This window comes from Macaca mulatta, chromosome 6, assembly GCF_049350105.2.
Source record: "Macaca mulatta isolate MMU2019108-1 chromosome 6, T2T-MMU8v2.0, whole genome shotgun sequence".
Lineage (NCBI taxonomy): Eukaryota > Metazoa > Chordata > Mammalia > Primates > Cercopithecidae > Macaca > Macaca mulatta.
This window is the reverse complement of record NC_133411.1, coordinates 104,206,338-104,229,031: the sequence shown is the minus strand read 5'-3', so window position 1 is coordinate 104,229,031 and position 22,694 is coordinate 104,206,338. Positions and strand designations below refer to the sequence as shown.

The 22,694-nt window shown below is 51.3% G+C and overlaps 1 protein-coding gene across 3 annotated transcripts in view; it reads right to left on the bottom strand.

The window, feature by feature from the left end:
- Positions 1–6: 6 nt before the first annotated feature.
- The window catches only part of LOC144341477 (SH3 domain and tetratricopeptide repeat-containing protein 1-like), a 52,065-nt gene continuing 29,377 nt past the window's right edge, over positions 7–22,694 (bottom strand). For 2 of the 3 annotated variants that reach the window (XM_078005032.1, XM_078005031.1), the window contains exons 5-10: positions 10,746–10,926; positions 9,420–9,570; positions 5,254–5,376; positions 4,392–4,548; positions 3,235–3,431; positions 7–407 (exon numbers count right to left, since the gene is read on the bottom strand). In XM_078005032.1, coding sequence (XP_077861158.1) covers positions 9,537–9,570; positions 10,746–10,926 — 215 coding nt within the window. In that variant the 3' untranslated portion in view covers positions 7–407; positions 3,235–3,431; positions 4,392–4,548; positions 5,254–5,376; positions 9,420–9,536. Of the gene's footprint in view, positions 408–3,234; positions 3,432–4,391; positions 4,549–5,253; positions 5,377–9,419; positions 9,571–10,745; positions 10,927–11,448; positions 11,782–22,694 lie in introns of those variants that run through there. The other variant, XM_078005030.1, reaches the window with a different exon arrangement.

Sequence of the window (22,694 nt, the reverse complement as noted above, 5' to 3'; positions counted from 1 at the left end):
TCGGTATGTTATTGCAAAAAAAAAACCATTTATTGCTATTTGAACCCTGCTTTCATGCCTCCATTTCCCAGAAAATGAGCCACGGGAGACACCAGGAGAGGGAGGAGACCATCCTCCTTGCACAAAACCCACTCCCTCGGATGCTGTCCTCAGCGAGGGTGGCTGGGGGCCAACCAGGGGGCCCACCCGCAGAGTGGCAGAGGAGGCAGGTTGACCCTGCGGATGTTGAGCTCTGTGGCGAAGGTCCTGGCCTTCTGGTAGAAGAGGAGCGACTTCTCACGGTCCAGGAGGAAGTTGTGGGAGATGGTGGCCGGCCGCGTGTAGATCTTCAGCTGTGCCTTCTTGTTGCCCAGGTCCACGGCGGCTGCCAGTGCCAGCTGGTAGTACCCGGCTGCATCAAACGGGTCCTGAAGGGGACAGGTCATGCTCAGCAAAAGGGGGACTCGGAGCCCGTCTTCCCAGAGGCCGTTCCTGTCTCCAGGTCATTCCACATGTCCAGCCAATGCTGGCTCACCCCATGATCCCTGAAGCCTGTGACACTGCTGTGGTCTCAGCTGCAGGAGGTGGGGATGACCCTGACACCCCTGGAAGCCTTCCTGACTGCCCCTACGCCCCACTCACCCCAAGTCTCCTGCCCCAGTGCCACCCTCTCTGCAGGCAGTGGCTGCTTTCCCCATGGGCTGAGGTCAGGGCAGATCCTGCCTGCTCTGAGAGTTCCATGCAGGGCCCGTGGCTCCAAGCCACAGCAGGGGCACAGCGTTGAGTGACCCAGGCTCCCCTCTGGCCCCTGTCCATGCTGACCATTTCCAGGCCCTCCACGGGACAGGCCAGGTACAAAACCATCTCACAGGTGTTCTCTCTGGCAATGTTCCCTGAAATATTGACGGAGTGTGACTCCCCAGACATCCACTCCCATTTTCAATGCATCTTTGGCTCAAACTCACCATCCCTGGGTTGGGATGCCGTCTCCCAGACCTCCTCCTTGACCCTCCCATCCCCCACCCGGCTTCTCCCCAGGCGCCTCCTCCACATGGGGTCACCCAAGGGACCTCTCTAAGACCCATGCCTAGCCTGTCCCTCTTTACCATCTCAAGATGACTCCCAGGGCCAAGGACAAAGTCCAAGATGCAGCAGTCCATTCCCCCACTGCCCCGCCCCACACACGGCGCAGGGGCGTGAGAAGGCCCCGAGTCACCGCCACTGCTCATCCAATGCCCCCCGGCCCAGCCGAACACTGGACTCTGTGCTGGGTACGTGGCTGAGCCTAATGTCCTTGCTCCCAGTCTGAGGGACCTGGGAGTGAACACTGACCACACAGGGTGGCCCGGGCTGTGGCAGAGGGAAGCCCAGGAGCCTGTGGGGGGCCCAGGAGGCCCCAGACTCAGCCAGGGGTGGAAGGCAAAGGCTTCCTGAAGGGGTGGGGGCATCCCAACTAAACAGGAAGGAGCCAGCCAATGCATATGTCTCTGCGTGTGCCTGTGCATGTGTCTGTGCATATTTGGGTGCCTGTGTGTCTGTGCGTGTTTGTGTGCCTGTGTGCATGCCTGTGTGTGTGTGCGTGTCTGTGTGTGCGCGCCTGTGTGTGCGTGTGCCTGTGCCCGTGTGCATTTGCGTGTGCATTTCCATGTGCCTGTAGTGTGTGCAGCAGCTAGTGAGTGGCAGGCTGAGCCAGGACACACCTAATCCTACCTATTCCAGGGCTCGCTCTCACGTGTAGACTAAAGGGGACCCCTTTTTAGAGGCAATCGGCAAAGATGCCCATTTACCCCTGCCTCTCTGCCAGCCTTCCAGGCCCCATGCAGCCCGGCTTTTTCTCCTACTCCTCTGGGCCCTGGGTCCAGAGCCTACTACACAAGGAGGAGGGTGTAGCCTTGGAAAGACAGCCGCCCTTGGGGAATTCCAAGGGGGCCTCCCTGTGGGAAGCTGGCCTGCGCTGACAGCATAGTCACGATGAGGCCCAGAGGGCTGTGCATGGGAAGGAAGACTGTGCATGGGAAGGAGGGCTGTGCATGGGAAGGAGGTGAAGGAGGCCTCTGCCCCTCAACCCCAACCGTGGACTTTGGCCTCTCAGGTACTACTTGGCCCTTTCCTTCCTCCTGGGCAGGCGGAGTGGGCGGCAGGCTTGACCAAAACAGAGAAAGGCCTCTTCTGGGAGGCCCGTCCACCTGGGTCCCAGGCGAGCCCCTGAGCGGTGAGCAGCGTCCCTCTAGGTCTGACACTTGGCACCTCCCTGTCTGGCTGGGACTTGGGAGGCCACAGGGACCACTTCTGACCACCAGGTGTCGTCAGCACTGGGCGGGGGCCTTCCGGGCAGCCCCAGGCCTGCGGTGGGGGATATGCGGCGGGGTCTTAGGGCTGCCCCAGCTCCTCATGTTGTTCTAAGGCCCCCAAGATCTCGGCCGCAGGACTGGAGTGCCCTGGCCCCTCAGCCCATAAGGAGCACTGACGCGGTGCCGGTGCGATGCTGAGGAGGGGCGGTGCCTGCTGGGCAGAGGGGTGGAGACACCCCAGGTCTGAGTCTGACAGTCCCAGCTCTCCACCCCTGCAGGGCTGGGGGCAGAGGGAGCACAGCACCTCCCCTCGAGACAGACCCGACCCAGCAAGGCCTCAGCCTGGCTGGCTGGGGCCCCGCCCCACCGCACCTGCCCTGAGCTGGGGTTTCCCTGTCTGTGAACCCAATGGTAAGACACTGGTCCCACCCCACCCTTCCTGGGTGATGTGAAAATTCAAGGTGTCTTGGAACTCCAGGAAGGAGTTGCCCAGTGCAGGCTGGCACCCTGGGCAGGCTTCCTAGACGAGGCGCCAGGATTTGGGTTGGATCTTGCAACGTTGATTCAATGTGAGGATGATGCCGTCCTCCGAAATGTCCTTCTCCCGACCCTGTTTTCTTTGTTAAATGCAACTTGACACTTGACTGTCAAGAATCAGCTTTGGTGTCATCTCCTCCAGGAGGGCCCCCCGACTGCAATCCTCCTTCTTTATCCAGAGGACACCATTGCCTACTCATGTGTCAGCCTCCCTGGCTGAGACTGAGTTCTTGAGGGTGGGGCCTGGCCAGCTTGGGAGCTAGGTTGTATCTGCTGACCTTGCCGGCTCCTCCAGCCACTTGCAGAGCTCCATGGAGGCCACTGGGCCATTCCTAAGGAAGGCTGGAACCCAGGCCTCTGGGGTCTGGGTGGAGATCCCACTCCAAGGGGGCCGGGAACACCCCAAGCCCTGCCCCTCCCCACCCACCTTCAGGTCGTAGAAGATGATGTCACCGAGCACCTGGTACACATTCACGTAGTGGAGGGTCTCCTCGTCGAACTCCAGCGGCGAGTTGCAGAGCTATAGGGCCTTGAGGTAGAAGTGCTCTGCCAGCTTGCCATGACCCAGCTGATGGTGCAGGGCGGCCAGCCGGTGGTAGGCCATGCGCTCATTCAGCTGGTCCCCTGGGGTGGAGGCCAAAGGGGCAGGTGTGAGGATGTGGCTCCCTGGGGCAGGGAGGGCACAGGCCCCTCTGGAGCAGGTATGCAGACCCCAGGCAGTACACCTGGCTTGCCTGCAGGCACCTGCGGTCACCTGGGCAGCTCTGGCCGGTCCCTTCTGGGTTCCCAGACTCACTTTCCCATCTGCAAAGCAGAATTAATAAGGCCTGCCCCTGTCTACTGTGAGGCTTTGGCAAAGTCGGACTTGGATGGCCCAGCTCTGTGCCTACACATAGCCACCTGCCTATGCTCACTGGTTTTAACCAGGGGAGCCCAAAAGCCATGCAGTCCAGGTGCTCCCAGGCACCCCGGCTCCAGGCAACCCACAGACATAACATCCGACTCCTCCTGGGTGTGTCACAATCGGAGCCCCCTACTTTGGGGAGTCAGCTGCACACCTACTGTGTACTGGGCCACAGGGCACAAGGCGCTGGGGCATGCGGCCTGCCTAGGGTTCCCTGTCTCTGGAGGGGGACAGACGACCCTGGCACAGCACCAGGGGATGCCCGGCCTTAAGGGGCAGACTGTTGGAAGGGGAATTGGGATTTTATCAGCCAGAGAGCTGGGTGGTTGATGAGGGTGGGAAGGGTACAAGAGAAAGGGAATATGCCACTCAGCCTGGCACATACAGGGACCAACGAGATGCCTGGCATGTCTGGAAGGCAGAGGGCACACTGGGCGGCCCTTGTGGTCAGCAGCGGGAACAGGCAGAGGAAACAGAGCTCAGTCAGGCAGGGAGCTCTGCACTGCGTGAGACCTCGGGCTGTGCCGCACAGCTGGACGGGGAAGCCAGTTGGGCAGATCTGCCTGCCTGGACAGGAGACCAGGAAAATCCAGCAGCTGTTTCAGCTCCTGCCCTGCAGTCCTGGAGGCTGGGCTCTGGCAAAGTGTGGGTCCTGGCAGGGTGGGGCTCAGGGGACTTACCCAGAGTGATGCTGAGTGCTAGGGCCACGTAGGCAAACTCCAAGCACTCCTGGGGATTTTCCAGTGTGGCCAGCAGTGCCACCAGCTTGTTGCACAGCTGTAGCTGCAGCTCCGCCTTGCGGTTGCCTGTAGTCATTGCCAGGGCCAGGACCCGGTCCTACCACACAGGCAGGTGGGGTCAGGTTTCCCGTAGCACCCACCTTGCCCAGCGCCCTCCTCAGAGCTCAAACATGTGCTTGGAGCTTCCCACACCCCAGCTACACCTGCACCTCCACACAGCTCTGTGCTCTGGGATAACACACAGTTCAGACACCCAAGTTGGGGGCTGAAGAGTCACCTGAGGCCCATCCAGCTACACCCGGCAGCCTCAGACCCGTATTTCCCACCTGGCCACCGGGGGTCTGACTCGGGGGAGCCAGCACTCCTCTCTGCTCTAAAAACACCACATTTATCTGTGCCCAGGGCTGAGCCACACCGTGAGCTCAGAGGAAGGGAGAAGCCGTCCCACTTCGGGGTGCATGCAGACCCGGGCCTCCCACTGACATGCTGTGTGTCCTCTGACATGTCCCTGTGCCTCTCTGAGCCTCAGTTTCCTCATCTGAAAGATGGGGACAGAACTTCCCGCTCATGGTTGCTTGAGATCATCAGGTACAAGGGTAGAGCCATTGTCACATCCAGGCCCCGAGCGTTTGTCCCGGGCAGGGGCACGGTCAATATCATGCCCGGTGAGACCACTTGGAAACTAGCATGTGCATGGGTGGCCCTGCCTCCAGGTGGGAGGCCTCTGCCCTGCCACACCTGTGCCTCAGCCCTCCAGGTGCCCCCCTGAGGCCCACCCACATCAGCCCACAGGCCAGCTCACCCAGTAGAAGGACACAGCTTTCTCCTGCTCCCAGGCCCCACTGAAGAAGATGTCTCCAGCTGCCTCAAACAGCTCCGGCCCCAGGTTGGGGTCACCTGTGTACAGGACCACATTCTGTGCCACCTGAAAGGAGACAGAAGTTCCCTCAAGACCCACACCTGGTGAGGTGGCCATGCCCACCTTTTCCAGCCTCCTTCCTCTCACACACTACAGGTACACCTGAGCATTTTTCAGACCCTGTGCATTAGGGCTGCCCCCACCACTGGCATGAGGACAATGAACTGATGCACCTGAGTGCCAGGAGATGACTGAGCAGCTGCAGCCCAGGAGCCCGACACCTGTGAATCCTACCACCAGGGCTAGCCCTAGCCCACTCCCCCTGCACTCAAACCAGTCTCCGTGGCCCCCAGATTGCTGGGAGCCCATCCCCTGGCTCCTTTCTGCGTTGCCACATCCCTGCCACATCAACAGTGTTTGTGGGTGGGCCTGGTCCCCTCTTGGCCATGAGCTCTTGATCCCTCTCCTCAGCTCAAGGAGGTATACAGCAGGTGCTCAGTAATGAAAGCTTCACCAGGCTCGTGGGCTTCACAATTTGTTCCGGATCACACTGTGTTTGGGAAAGCCTCTGAAAACAGCCACTATGATAGATTCATTTTGTAAGGAGATGTGCCACGTGTTGCTTGGAGCAAGTTCTTCTGTGTGTTAACTGAGTGGTCACATTATTTGAGCATGTGCTGTATTTGAGCAGGTGCTGGGCACTGTGAGGGGCTGCGCCTCTGCCCTCAGGGAGAAGATGCTGGCCACTGGGGGAGGATATGAGGGAACCAGTTGGAGGGAGGAAAAAGGCACACAACAGGTGCTCAGCAGTGGCTTAGGAATGAGTGGATGGATGGATGAATGGATGAGGAGATGTAGACACATGGATGGATGGATGAGTGTGTGGATAGATTAATGCTGGGATGCATGGATGGACGGATGGATGGATGGATGGATGAATGGATGGATGGATGGATGGATGGATGGATGGATGGATGGATGGATGGATGGATGGATGGATGGATGGATGGATGGACGGACGGATGGACGGACGGGTGGGTGGATGGATGGGTGGATGGGTGGATGGTTGGATGGGTGGATGAGTGGATGGATGGATGGATGGATGGATGGATGGATGGATGGATGGATGGCTGGCTGGCTGGCTGGCTGGGTGGAATGATGTGTGTATGTCTGTATGTATGTATGGGTGGGTAGATAATGTATGGATGGGTGGAGGGTAGATGATGTATGTGCATATGGATGGATAGATGGTAGATGAATGTATGGATAAACAAATTGACAGATAGATGAATGGAGGGATGGATTAATAGGTAGATTGGTGGGTGGATGGATGAATGATGGATGGATGGACGAACAGTGAATGGATGGATGGGAGAAAGGATGGATGGAAGGATGGATGGATGGATGAATGGATGGGTGAATGGATGATGGATGGATGGAAGGATGAACAGGAGGATGGATGGATGATGGAAGCATGGATGGATGATGGAAGCATGGATGGATGATGGATGGATGGATGAATGGATAAAAGGATATGTGGATGGATGATGGATGGATGGAAGGATAAACTGGTGATTGGATGGATGATGGAAGGATGAACGGACAGATGGATGGAACAACAGGTGAATGGATGGATAGACGGGTGAATGGATGGATAAAAGGATGGGTGAATGATGGATGGGTGAATGATGGATGGATGAATGGACAGATGGATGAATGGACAGATGGATGGATGAATGGACAGATGGATGGATGATGGATGGATGGATGGATGGATGGATGGATGGATGGATGGATGGATGATGGATGGATGGATGAACAAATGAATGGATGGATGATGGAAGGATGGATGGATGAATGGATAAATGGATAGATGGATGAATGATGGATGGATGGATGAACAGGAGGTGAGTGGATGGTCGATGGAAGGATGGATGGATGACAGATGGATATATGGATGAATGGATAAATGGATGAATGGATAAATGGATGAATGGATGAATGATGGATGGATGAATGGTGGATGGATGAATGATAGATGGATGGAAGGATGAACAGGTGGATGGATGGAAGGATGGAAGGATGAACAGGTGAATGGATGGTTGATGGAAGGATGAATGGACGGATGGATGGATGAACAGGTGAATGGATGGATAGACGGGTAAATGGATGTATGATAAAAGGATGGATGATAAAAGGATGGATGGATGAATGGACAGATGGATGGATGAATGGACAGATGGATGGATGATGGATGGATGATGGATGGATGGATGGATGGATGATGGATGGATGGATGAACAGATGAATGGATGGATGATGGAAGGATGGATGGATGAATGGATAAATGGATAGATGGATGAATGATGGATGGATGGATGAACAGGAGGTGAGTGGATGGTTGATGGAAGGATGAATGGATGATAGATGGATATATGGATGAATGGATAAATGGATGAATGGATAAATGGATGAATGGATGAATGATGGATGGATGAATGGTGGATGGATGAATGGTAGATGGATGGAAGGATGAACAGGTGGGTGGATGGAAGGATGAACAGGTGAATGGATGGTTGATGGAAGGATGAATGGACGGATGGATGGATGAACAGGTGAATGGATGGATAGACGGGTGAATGGATGGATGATAAATGGATGTATGATAAAAGGATGGATGATAAAAGGATGGATAGATGAATGGACAGATGGATGGATGATGGCTGGATGGATGATGGATGCATGGATAAATGGATGGATGGATGGATGATGGATAGATGGAAGGATGAACAGATGAATGGATGGATGATGGAAGGATAGATGATGGAAAGATGGGTGGATGATGGAAGGATGGATGGATGGATGAATGGATAAATGGATGGATGGAAGGATGAACAGGAGGTGAGTGGATGGATGATGGAAGGATAGATGGATGATAGATGGATGGATGAATAAATGGATGAATGGATAAAATGGATGGATGGATGGATGAATGATGGATGGATGGAAGGACGAACAGGTGAATGGATGGATGATGGAAGGATGGATGGATGAATGGACGAACAGGTGGATGGATGGTGGCTGAATGAATGGATGATAAAAGAATGGATGAATGATGGATGGATGAATGGATGGATGGATGGACGATACATGGATGAATGGAAGGATGAACAGGTGAATGGAAGGATGAACAGGTGAATGGATGTATGATAGAAGGATGGATGGATGGATGGATGGAAGGATGAGCAGGCGAGTGGATGAATGATGGAAGGATGGATGGATGATGGATGGATGGAAGAATGAACAGGTGAATGGATGATGGAAGGATGGAAGAATGGACAGAGAGATGGATGAACAGCTCAATGGATGGATGGATGATAAAAGGATGGATGATGAATGAATGGATGGATGGATGGACAGCTGAATGAAAGCATCATGGATGGATGGAAGATGGTTGGATGGATAATGGAAAGATGGATGGAAGGATGGATGGAAGGATGGACGAACAGGTGAATGGATGGACGAAGAGGTGAACAGAAGCATGATGGATGGACGGATGGATAGAAGGATGAACAGTTGGATGGATGATGGAAAGATAGATGGAAGGATGGATGGATGGACGAACAGGTGAATGGATGGATGGACAGGTGAATGGATGGATGATAAAAGGATGGATGGATGATAGATGGATGGATGGACGGAGGGATGGATGGATGGACGGAGGGATGGATGATGGATGGATGGATGGATGCGTGGAAAGACAAACAGGTGAATGGATGGATGATGGAAGGATGGAAGGATGGATGGATGGATGATAGATGGATAGATGGAAGGACCCACAGGTATATGGGAAGATGATGGAAGAATGGATGGATGATGGATGGATGGATGGAAGGATGAGCAGGTAAACAGATAGATGATGGAAGGATGAATGGATGGGTGGATGGACAGGTGAATGGATGGATAGATGGGTGAATAGATGGATGAGAAAAGGATGGATGAATGATGGATGGATGGATGGACAGATGGATGGATGGACAGATGAATGGATGGGTGGATGGACAGAGAGTGAACAGCACAGGGGTCCTCCTGCATCCCTTGCCACTCACCTGGATGTACAGGTCCACCAGCTCGCTCTGCTGCAGGCTGTAGTAGATCTTCCCTGCTTGCAGGCAGGCACGCGCCTCCTTCTCTTTCTTCTGAAGATCAATGAAAATCCCCAGACTTCATTTAGTGTAGTCCAGAGTGGATTTGTAGGCCCTGGAATCAGACACAGGTGTCAGAACAAGGGCTTTCATCCTCCTGGAACCAGTCTGCCTCCTCCTGTGGGTCTGGTGACAGATGAATCTGGAATGTGCGGACTGGGAACGGCCCTCTTGTGTGTGCAGTGTTCTGCCCTTCCCAGGCTACTGGGAGGGCCAGGGTGAACACACACAGCATGGAAAAGATGAAGGATATCCTTCTGAGGGAATTGAGCATCATGCTGCCCTGTGGCAGGAGGAGTGTGCTAGTCCATCTCCCCTGCCTTCCAGACATGGCCTGTGTCTTCTCCAGACGCACCAGGAGCCGTTAGTGTTCAGAGGCTATCTGGGCCGATGGTTCTCAAGGTGTGCAGGTATCACAGTCACCCGGAGGCCTGTCCCTATAGCTTGCTGGCCCTGCCCACAGAGCTTCCGGCTCCACAGGCCTGGGGCAGGCCCTAGAACTCCCACTTGCCACAGGCTCCTAGGTGACATGGATCCTGCTCTGCTGGTCCAGGGACTACACTTTGAGAAGCATGGCTCTAGCACACTGGCCCATTTTCCTTCTGTGAACCTGAGGCCAAGACTGGAGCCAGTCTCCCAGGTCCCCATGGAATCTGGCTCCTTCCCTGCTCTCTCAGTAAGTCTGACACTCGAGGGGGTGTGACTGCAGCAATGTCACTGGGCCCTGTGGGTGGAGTGGCCAGGGCCATGGTTACCCCACCAGGTCAGGATGCTTGGGGGAAGCCGAGTAGGCCACATATGGGATGTGAGACCTTGAAACCCTGCCCCAGGGAAGCAGGTGACACAACTGGCTCTGTCTTCTGTGGGAGAGAAGCCACAGGTGGCTGCTGTGGTCACATTTAAGGGGACAGATGAAGGCCAGGAGTAAAGATTCGGGGCAGTCAGAGGTCAGATGACAAAAGCCACCATAGTAGGAAGAACAGCCCGAGTGCACGTACTGCCTCTGCTGGGGTGGAGATGACCTTTGACCCAACAAGGGAGGCTCAAGCTGGGACTCACGGGCCAGCAGCAGCCCTGGAACGACCCCAGGCCCACCAGCTCAAAGCATCTGATGCCAAGGAACCAAATGATCAAAAGGAGAGGGGCTGCTGGGGTCCTGGGCCAGATTTCTTGTGCCCCCCTCCCTGCCCTGCCCGTCCCCACCTCCACCACTGCAAAGCCAGCCCTTACCGCTCGGTACCCAGGGACAGGTAGAGCTGACTGATGGTCTCCAGGAGCTGCCCCTCCAGCACCTTGTCGGCCACCTTGCGGGCCAGGGAGAGCTGGAGCTCATGGTAGATGACACACTGGGCCTCACTGGGCATGACAGTGCCGTAGAAGTAGCACAGCCGCTGGAAGGACCGCAGCTGGCCTGGGCAGAAGACAAAATGGAAGACGTTAGTCTCCCAGCATTGAAGCGAGGCTGGCTGGGCTCGGAGGACCCTGCGCCATGCTTGCCTCTTTCACACCTCTGTGAGCCTGGGCCCCATAGGTGGGGAGACTGAGCACAGACAGGCCATGCACCCATTTCAGGACAGATTCCGAACACACAGTTACATGGGCACACCTTGGTGCAGATGCTCATGGTAGAGGCCGGCCTTCTTTACAACTCCCAGGGCTGAGGTCCTGGCCAGGCTCGGCCCCTGCACCAGGCCATCTATTTCTGCTTCACAAAGCCTCTCTGGCCAGGACCAGGGCCGCCTTCAGCCTGAGCTGATGAGGCCAGGGGCACAAGTAGCCCCTGTCGCAGATGGAACCCTGAGAGAGCAAAGCCAAGCATCATGTCTGCCACATACGGCATCATGTTGGGGGAACGGGGTTCAAAGCTGGGCCCTGGCGTTCCCACACATGCTTCTCTCATGCAACCAGGCTCCCAAGCCACAGGCTCACTGACCTCTCCCAAAGCCAGGGCGCTGGGAACAGTGGAAAGCTTCTGATTTTCTAGTGCCAGAAACATTCCGGAGATTAACACAGGAAACCAGGTACGCCAAATGGACAGCTGTTACACACACCACCCAACAACAGCTGAATACACAGTCCTCTCGAGCACCCATGGGACATTCCCCATGACAGACCATGTGCCAGGCCACAAAATGAGCCTCAGTGAATGGAGAAGGTCTGAGACCAAAGCAGAGGTGTTCTTCAGCTGTACTGGCATGAAACTGGAAATCAACAGTGAAGGAAATGTGAGAAATTCAAAAATATGTGGAAATTACACACTCCTAAACAACCAGTGAGTCAAAGAGACCATCAGGGAAACTGAAAACTAATTTGAGAAGAATGCAAACAAATGCACAGCCCGGGCCAGCGCGGTGGCTCACGCCTGTCATCCCAGCACTGTGGGAGGCCGAGGCGGGAGGATCGCTTGAGTTCAGGAGTTTGAGAACAGCCTGGGAAACATGGTGAAATCCCGTCTCTATAAAAAAATAAAATATAAAAATTAGCCGGGTAGGGTGGTGCATGTCTGTAATCCCAGCTACTCGGGAGGCTGAGGCATGAGAATGGCTTGAACCTGGGTAGAAGTTGCAGTGAGCCAAGATTACACCACTGCACCCCACCCTGGGCAATAGAGCAAAACTCTGTCTTTAAAAAAAAAAAAAAAAAAAAAAAGCACAGTGTATCAAAAATTCCAACATGCAGCTAAGGCAGTGCTGAAAGGGAAATTTATAACTGTAAATGTCTACATTCAAAGACGAAGAAAAATCTCAAATCAAAAACCTAACCTTCCACCTTGAGAAACTAGAAAAAGAATGAACTAAACCCAAAGCAAATAAAAGGAAGAAAATAATAAATATGAGAGTGGAAATGGGAAGTAAAAATACAGAGAATGGAAAAACAAAAGAGATAATCAACAGAACCAAAAGTGGGTTTTTTGAAAATAATAACAAAATTGACAAATCTTTCACCAGACTGACCAAGAAAAGAAATAGGGACACAAATGACCGAAATCAGAGACTGAGCACCATGGCTCACGCCTGTCATCCCAGCGCTTTGTGAGGCCGAGGTGGAAGGATCGCTGAGGCCAGCATTCAAGACTAGCCTGGGGGAACATGATGAGACCCCATCTCTAATAAAAAGAAATAAATAAAAAATTAAAAACCCAAGTTTCTAAAATGAGAAATGAAAGAGGAAACATTATTGCCAACCTGACAGAAATAAAAGGATTCCATGAAAACACTACGAACAACTCTACACCAACAAATCAGACCATCTAGACACAACAGCCAAACTCCTAAAATGACACAAACTACCAAAAGTGACTCAAAAATGACCCCAAGTAAGCATGTGGGGTATCAGCGCCGCCCTCGGTCTCCTTGACCATTCAGGGCAGGGTAGGGAGATAGGGAGGCATGATCCCCGTTCCCTGGCCTGCATTTCCAAGTCTGAATCCCCCAGCACCCTGGGGAGGGCCTCGTAGGAGGAGGTGCCACAGGCTATTGTGCCAGGAGCCACGGGAGGCTGCAGTGGGGGTTGGGGCGCTGGATTCCTGGAGGGTCTCCTTCCAGTCAGAGAATGCCCCTGGGGAAGAAGCCTGGGTCTGAACCCCCCACCCCTCCTTGGGCAGATATGTGGGACCGGGGCCCCTTCACATGGTCCTTCCCAAAATCTCATCCCTCCTAGGGCCAGGAGTGGGTGCCAGGCCTGTGCTGGGAAATGGGCAGATTTGGCCACAGCCCCTGGGGCTCTGGTCCAGGCCACAGGAGGCAGCTCTGAGTGCTCTCACTATGCCATGACAAAGCACTGCAAGGCAGAGGGGACCCACAACAGTATCCCTTGTCTCGGCCATTTCCCTGGACTCAACTTCCTCATCTATCCTCTGCGGCCTAGATTTCGGACAGCCCTGCCCACCTACTGTCCATTCACTGCTCAGTCTGCAGTGACTGTTGGATAGCACTCCATGGCTCCCCAGTGCTCTTGGGGAAAAGGCCAAGCCACAGCCTGAGGCCCCAGGCCCTGCTTAGCTCTCCAGAAGAGCTTCTCACCATCCAGCACCCAACCCACGCACTCCTAACTCTGCACCTCCCTGCATAAGCCCTGCTCACTCACCCCCGCTCACACCCCACTTATCCCCGCTCACACTTCCGCTCACTCACCCCAATCACACCTCCGCTCACTCACCCCCACTCAGTCATCCCCGCTCACACTCCCACTCACTCACCCCATCACACCTCCGCTCACTCACCCCCACTCACTCATCTCCACTCACACTCCCGCTCACTCATCCCCACTCACTCACCACCGCACCCCACTCATCCCGGCTCACACTCCTGATCACTCACTCCCATCACACCTCTGCTCACTCACCCCCACTCATCCCCGCTCACTGACCATCACACCTCCGCTCACTCACCACCACTCACTCATCCCCGCTCACTCACCCCCACTCAATCACCCCCACTCACTCACCGCCCCTCACACCCCCTTTGTCCCCGCTCACTCACCCCCACTCGCTCACCCCTGCTCACACCCCACTCATCCCCGCTCACACTCCCACTCACCCCCATCACACCTCCACTCACTCACCCCCACTCACTCATCCCCGCTCACTCACCCCCACTCACTCACCACCACTCACCCCCACTAGCTTATCCCTGGTCCTTCACACAGGCTACACCACCAGCCCCTCCACCACCACCTATTACTTGACTAAATCCTCTCAACCCTCTGGTCCCAGACTAAGAGGCTTCCCTAACCCGGGGCCAAGTGCTGCCCCGCCATCACGCCACTCACCCTTTTGTGGCTTCTCTGGCCTAAAACTCACATTCCCACGCTCAGTCCCTGCCACCCGAGGACCCCACAAGCCCCATTTATGGGTGGGGCCTGGCACACACTGCACAACGAGCTGCTTTTGCATGAACTGCTCTGCGGCTTCGGGCAATCACCCGCCCCGTGTCCTTTGTGAAGTGGGATGACAGGTGCGCAGCCTGCCAACACACCAAGCAGATAAGACGGGCACAAGAACCGGCGTTCAGGGCCTGGCTCATGGAGGGGCCCCAAGTCCCAGCTCAGCAGAGCCTGTCTTGATCCCAGGGTTATGGCTAGGGATTCCCAGCACGCAGGACTTTCCGTGCTCAAGGCAGCATGGTCCCTGGGCAAACTGGGAAGAGCTGGCTGCCCCAGTAGGGCAGAGGGCCTGGCCTTGCATGGGAACCGCCTGTCTCCAGGGCGCTTGCCAACATCTGCTGCTGGCCATGACTCAGCACTTTCGATGGTGGAAAAACCACCACTTGTTTCTGAATCACAAACCCCAGGTGTGCCCTGATGCGAGTGGCCCCGGAAGGTGAACAGGAGGAACCGGGGCACTCACTCTCCACATGGCCCATCTCCACAGCGACTGGAAGGGCCCACTCATAGTAGCCCTTGCCCTGCTGGGCCGGACCCTGGTGGGTGCAGAGGTGGCCCAGCTGCAGGAGCACGTGGGTGAAGTCCCGGCCACACTCCCTGCAGGGCAGCCTTGAGAACAGCCGCACGGCCTCCAGGAGGTGGTGCTGGGCCAGCCTGCTGGCACCCGCGTGCAGGCACAGGGTCCCGAAGTTGGCCAGCACCACTGCCTGGTTCCTCCGCTGGCCCAGGTCCTGAGCCGCCCGCAGGGTGCGGTAGTAGCCCTAGGCTGCCTGTCTCATCCGGCCCAGCAGGGCAAGGGCTACTATGCCTTCAGAGCCACGTCTCTCTCTTGTCATCTAACCCATTTAAACTCTCCTTTCAAACTATATGCCAGACCTAACCACTTCTCACCTTTCTCATCATTTCCAACCAGGTCCAGCCCTCATCACAGCGCTCTGGGTTACTGCAAAAGCCTCCCAATCGCCAGGCACAGTGGCTCATGCTTGTAATCCCAGTACTTTGGTAGGCCAAGGCAGGTGGATCATCAGAGGTCAGGAGTTCAAGACCAGCCTGGCCAACATGGTGAAACCCCTCTACTAAAAATACAAAAAATTAGCCAAGCATGGTGGTGGGTGCCTGTAATCCCAGCTATTCGGGAGGCTGAAGCAGGAGAATCACTTGAACACAGAAGGCAGAGGTTACAGTGAGCCGAGATCGTGCCATTGCACTCCAGCCTGGGTGACAAGAGCGAAACTCCATCTCAGAAGGTTTAAAAAAAAAAAAAAAAAGCCTCCCAACCTACCTCTCTCCTTCCACCTTTCACCCTACCCTGCATTCTACCTTCCACTCTCAAACATTTCAGAAAAAAAAAAAAAGTTATATCCACAGAGAGAGAAAGAGAAAGTACAAATGGGGTGAAATGTTTGGGGAATCTGAGGGAAGAGTATATGGGAATTCTCTGTACTATTTTTGCAACTTTTCCATAAGTCTGGATTATTTTGAATTCAAGAGTTAAACAAAGAAAAAACAAAAACCAAAACAAAAACAAAACACTATCTCCATTTGTGAATCCATCCTGTCTTTCCCCTGGCAACTGAAGGATGCTCTCAACTAAGCACATCTATTTTTTCATGAACACTAAAAGAATCCTTGCCTAGTTTTGACTTTCTGTGCTTGGCAGTAGAATTTCATATATGTGTGTGTGTACATATATGTGTGTGGTGTGTGTGTATATACAGAAAGGGAGAAATATGTATGTGTGTATATATATAAATATATTGTAAATTTATAATGGTAATGTGTATATATATAAATATATGTGTGTGTTTAGATATATATAATACATACCCCATAGGCTGTCCTTAACCAGTTCTAAACTTAGTCAGAAAAACACATACCTAAGCAGAGAATTTCAAAATAATAAGATGAATATTTTGATAGAGGGATGTGTTGCTATGGAACATGCTGCTAAGACACAAAACCTCCTAGATGGGGCAAAGAATGAACGAAGTTTTGCACCTATAGGCACCCCCTCTGATATCCCCTCAAACGTTTATATTTATATGCATTTGCTTCCCCCAGGACCCCCGTTTCATAAGGGTTAGTCCTAGAGCCTAGCAAGTTCCTACTACAGCTGGCACACATATGCCATTCAAGAAACAGTGGCTGAGTGAATGACGAGTTAAGAACCATTTGTCAGCCAGTGCTCAGTAATACAAAATGCACTGGTATGCAAACTATATTTTTGTTGAAAGCAAGGGCAGGATCACAAATTATCTTTCCAGAGAAACCAAACCTCAAAAGCTTCTTTACCCTACTAAAGCACGTTATAAGAAGCTCCCCTTACATAAAAGAAAACCTCCTCATTCGTTATCAATGGCATGGAAACCTAATAAGCCTTCACCTCTGATGACATCTCTTCCATCCCCAGGGCTAGAAGAAGGAGGTTCTGGAAACCCTGGTAGTTGTGAAGGTGGCTCCCAGCTCTGACAGTCTTGAACCCTGCGGGTGCGGAGGTCACACAGCAGAAGAACAACAGAGGGAAGCATCATCAGGCTTTGAATATGTTTGAACCAGAGATGGCAAATAGGCTGCAGCCAACTGAAAACACCAGAGATTCATGGTGGCCACCTGAGGGGTTGTGCTCTTAAAAAACAAAAATTAAAATTAAAAATTAAAAAATTAAAAAAGGAAGGGGTCAAGAATCCATCAGGTCTGACTGAGATGTGTATCAGTGACTAACACCTCATATGGCAAAAGTACTCCGGTGCGCTTTGGGTACTCACAGCTTCAGCAGTATTCAAAGGCGTGTGCTTCCCTAAGACTAAGCCACGGGAATACCCCCAGCAACAATGCCAGGAGAAACGTCTAACATGGATTTGGCTAGAAATACAGTTGTCTTTAACAAATTAACACTGAATAAATCCTGACTTATTAGAGCCTGCGAGAATGACATTCTCAATAACAGTTATCACTACAATCTCCAAACATCTGCAATCCTGCAAGGAGGAACTGTGACAGCGCAGGCCACGTGTCCAGACGGCTTCCCAGACTGCCTGTCACAGAATAAAAGAAATGAAACCCCCCCTAAGAATGTCTTCACTCACATTTAGCCAGTTGTTCCTTTGTGTGCATCTCTTTGCTAAAATGGCCATTCTTCCCCACAGCCTGAAGTCATACACTAAAATAAATGAGACTCACATGAAGCCAGAAACGTGCAGATGCCAAGGAAACCAACACAAACGAAATGGGCTGGAGAGTGTGGCCAGGAGGATGGTACTTCCCAGGAAGCAATTACTTCATCTCTGCCCATGAAGCAGGCAGCTGTCACTGTCCCCCAGGCCCACGCCAGCCACTCGAAGTAGGTTCTAACCAAACTACCTCCAACAATCAACATAAATACACCACACAATTGGCTTCTGAAAGGACACCTTGCAACCAACAAGAAACTGCTAGCACAGCTTTGAAAAACTGTGCAACTAAAATCCTTGGAAAGGGATCAACACTGCCACATTTTGACTCAAATACTGTTTCGTGGTAGCACTGCAATAATTCACTGAAACAAAAGAATGAATGAGGAACATTATATAAATGAATATAAAAGAATGAATGAAGAATGAACATTATATAAATGAATGTTTATATAGGAATCAGAGGAAGCATGACTAATCATTTAAAGAAATAGGTCAAGAAACTGCTAGGTTCAGATGCTACCGTGAGACACTGTCAGGGCCTTAGGCAAATTCACTTCTCTTGGTCCTGTTTCTAGGTTCATCAAAAATCAGCTTCGGATTAGGGAATCTGTTGCTTTCCAATGCCTTCCTTCTGCGATTCCAGCCCAGATTTTAGGACTGCTCTCCCACTTGGTATATGAAAGCACTTTCTATGTACAATAGCAAGAGTACATTTCTGTGTTGAATGCGGTTTGGGACCTACTCTATGAGGCAGAATATCATCATGTAATTTTAAGCATGACAACAAGGCACACTCTAGATAAGGATAACACATAAGGCATGGCCATACACCTGTGTGTGCCTGGCAGGGAGATGGGGAAGTCTCATTTAATGAAGCCGGGGTGCCTGTTGCACCTTAACATCCTCAGTCCACATCAAGTTCACAACGTCCTTCTGACATCAAACCACAGGTATCACATACTTTTCCATACTTTCCACCCAAGATTAAAATATGCAGAGCACACCGTGATAAAGACGCCTCCATCCCCAGCATGTGGGCTCACATTCTGTAGAATTACATACTTTCAGGGCAAAATGGTGACCAGGTTGTAGTGGCAAGCAAGACTGGGCTCCGTGGGGACAGCAGGCCCTGCAGCAGCCACCACTCCAGTTGCCACAGTCTGATGCAGCTGCAGAGAAGCTGTGGCTGAGGCCATTCACTTTGTGAGAGAACCGCACAGGAGGGAAAAGGTAGGGAAGGTAGGGAAGAGGGCAATGTCAGGCTTCTGAGCCCAAGCCAAGCCATCGCATCCCCTGTGACTTGCACATATATGCCCAGATGGCCTGAAGTAACTGAAGAATCACAAAAGAAGTGCAAATGCCCTGTCCGGCCTTAACTGATGACATTCCACCACAAAAGAAGTGAAAATGGCCGGTTCTTGCCTTAAGTGATGATATTATCTTGTGAAATTCCTTTTCCTGGCTCATCCTGGCTCAAAAAGCTCCCACACTGAGCACCTTGTGACCCCCACTCCTGCCCACCAGAGAACAACCCCCCTTTGACTGTAATTTTCCTTTACCTACCCAAATCCTATAAAATGGCCCCACCCTTATCTCCCTCCACTGACTCTCTTTTAGGACTCAGCCCGCCTGCACCCAGGTGATTAAAAAGCTTTATTGCTCACACAAAGCCTGTTTGGTGGTCTCTTCACACGGACGTACATGACAGGCAGGTGCAGAGCCAGGGAAGGATCTGTGATGAGACCAGAAAGGAATGCGCCTCCCTGTACACACACTCGGAGTTTATGACAATGTGGGTAGGGGGCTGAACTGGATGCCTGAGAACATTCCTCCAAGTTCCTTTGCTGATTTTCTAAATATTGGTGTAAACTCTGAACTCAGAAAATTTTTTTAAATCACTTCAATCAACATCTTTGTCTGGTGCTCAGCATCATCATGTCTACATGATTATCTAGAAAACCAACTTCAGTTCTAAGGCTCACGTCCTCCTACAGTGTCCCAGGGATTTTACAAGGGAATGCACCTCTCATTCGCATCAAGAACACACACAACTACCATTAAATAAATGCTTAATTTGCTTACACAATTTTTTAAACACCCAGATTTGAAATACAATAGAGAAGACAACTTTTTGATAGCTCTGCTTGCCAACTGGAGAAAATAACCTGCCATGATTTCTAACCGGTCAACCACCTGTCTTCCCTGGCTGCAGTAGGAGCAATCTTTCTGAGCTCAGGATTAAAAAGAACCTAGCTGGTTAAGGGACAGATAATCATCAGTTCTCAGCAGGCCTCCTGGGTCCCAAATCCCCATGTGATACGTGGAAGTAAAAAGCTATCAATGACCAAGCATCTGGACGCTTATCCCACCTTGCCATCTGCTTCTCCTGCCATGCAAATATAAAATTAATAAGCCTGCTATTAGAGAACAGAGTTGGTGCTGCATCTGTCTTCCTAAAATTATGGATAATTACCAGCCCACAATGGCTTCTAATCAGATTTGAGTGGTCCCTTAGACAGGAAGCTAAAGTGCCTCAGCCCTAAACTGAGAAGAAAACAGAAACTGGAATGTTCTAGGTTTGATTTTTTTCGCCCTTGTTCTAAAGTTGCTGTCCCCAAATCTCCTTCTACTGTCTTGTTTATAAAATGTATGAGAAACAGGGAAATTTAAAGACACTATAGAAATGGCCACTTTTTCTAGGTACAAACTTCGTCAACATGATTTTCAGCTGCTGGGCTTTTTCTCCACAAACTGTGAGCCTGGAGTACATTTTTCTCCCTCGTGGTTACACATTCAGAGTCAGGGAAAGTGGCTTTAGCAGTAAAGAGGGGAGTGCAGTGAGAAGTGACCGGGCACTGAGAAGGGCAGACAGGGACTCTACCTCGGTGGCCTGCAGCATTCCTGGGCCTCGGCCTTTACTTTTCTATCTGTACAAGGGATCTAAAGGCCCGTGATTCTAGGCCACGACAGCTCTTCATACACACATACGCAAATATCACACGCCTATGTGAAAAGCTGTGACACTTGGCTGATTTCCTGAAGAAGTTATCTTGTATCATTTCTACTCAAGTACTCCACCTCCTTCCAGACAAGTATCTGAGGATGATGGGCGATCCCACAGCAATGTGTGTAACCTCTCCTGCTTATGATCCCTGTTCACATAGCATTTTCCAAAAGCATTTGGTGTGAAGTGCCAGAAGAAAGAAGAAGAAGGTTCTTTTAGCCCATTCATTCATTCAACAAATATTGACTGACTAACTACGTGCCAGGCACTGGTGATATAACAAGGAACATACATATTTTTGTAGGTAGAGACAGACAACCAAAAAGTATGTTAAAGAGTGATCAATGCTGTAGAGGAAAATACACCAGGAAACAGGAAAGAAGAATACCCCTAGCCACCCTACACTGGGGTGATGCTAGCGTTACAAAATGGAAACAGCGGCCGGGCACGGTGGCTCACACCTGTAATCTCAGCTCTTTGGGAGACTGAGGCAGGCAGATCATCTGAGTTCAGGAGTTCAAGATCAGCCTGACCAATACGGCGAAACTCTGTCTCTACTAAAAACATAAAAATTAGCTGGACGTGGTGGCACACACCTGTAATCCCAGTTACTCAGGAAGATGAGGCACAAGAATCACTTGAACCTGGGAGGCAGAGGTTGGAGTGAGCCGAGGTCGTGCCACTGCACTCCAGCCTGGGTGACAGAGCAAGACTCTGTCTCAAAAAAAGTAAAAATAAAAATAAAATGTAAACAGAGAATAAGATACCAAAAGAAAGAACGTGAACGATTAATTGTAACAAAAGCCTTTGTAAGCTGATACTTTCCTTCCTGGATCCTTTTACCTTACAAATGGAAAAAAACGGTGGGTAGGGGTAGCATCAAAATTATGGTGATGTTTTAAGATGGCTTTGGGTTTCAGATATCTGACAGCCATACTCATGTACTTCAAGGAGAAAGCTCTAGCTCTGTAAGCCATCTGGGCAATGGTTTAATGTCTTTTTTTTTTTTTTTTTTTTTTTCCCAGAGGATTTTTAAAGTACAGGAAAACGTGTGTGTTTATTTGGCTGCTCTGTGCCCGCACACGTGCAAACTGTGCTAACAGGTTTTTCCATGTTTTGCTGAATTTGCCAGCTTGCCATAAACAGGCTTCCATGTCTTAATTGTCTATAAATAGCACGAACACACAAAAATGCAAATCAAGACAAGCTGTCCCTTCAACTGCTGCTGCCATGATGACAGCGAGCGACAATTGGCCAAATCAATACATGGAGACTGAAGCTGTCCGGCAGAGAGCACAGGGCCGACTGCTTTTCCCATAGCATTTAAAGAAACAAGCGGAAACAGCTCTCCACACAGGACAGACACGTCCTTTGTTCTTTGAATAAATGCTGCCAATGCCCAAAATACTTTCTCCATCACACTATCTATATGGAATTCAAGTTCCTTCCAATACCATGAGTAACACCAGTGATAGACTATGTTTAGCCATAATGACCCATTAGCATTCTTTTTCCTCTAAAATGTTGAAATAATAACATTGAGTGTGCACTCACGAGGTGCCAGGCTCTGAGTTTGATCTCGTTTAGTTCTCATTGAAATCCGGTAAGATCAGTACCATATTCTCTCATTTTTCATAGATGAGGAAACTGAGTCATAGAAAGGCTAAGTAAGTTGTCCATGGTCACAGGTTATTTAGGAACTTTTCTCCAAACTTTCAAAAGTTAACTACTGCCACTATTACTAATGGGTTTCTGTTTGTTTGTTTTTCTTTTTTTTTTTTTTGAGACAGGGTCTTGCTCTGACCAGACTGGAGTGCAGTGGCGTAATGATGTTTCACTGCAGCCTCGACTTCCCGGGCTCAAGTGATTCTCGCACCTCAGCCTCTCCAGTAGCTGGGATTACAGGCATGAGCCACCACACCTGGCTAATTTTTTAATTTTTATTTTTTGTAGGGATGGGGTTTCACCATGTTGCCCAGACTGGTTCCGAACTCTGGGCTCAAGAGATCCTCCCAGGTCGGCCTCCCAAAGTGCTGGGATTACAGGTGTAAACCACTGTGCACAGCCCTACAAATGCGACTTGTACAAAGTCAGAGCAGTGAGCAGGAAGAGAACAGA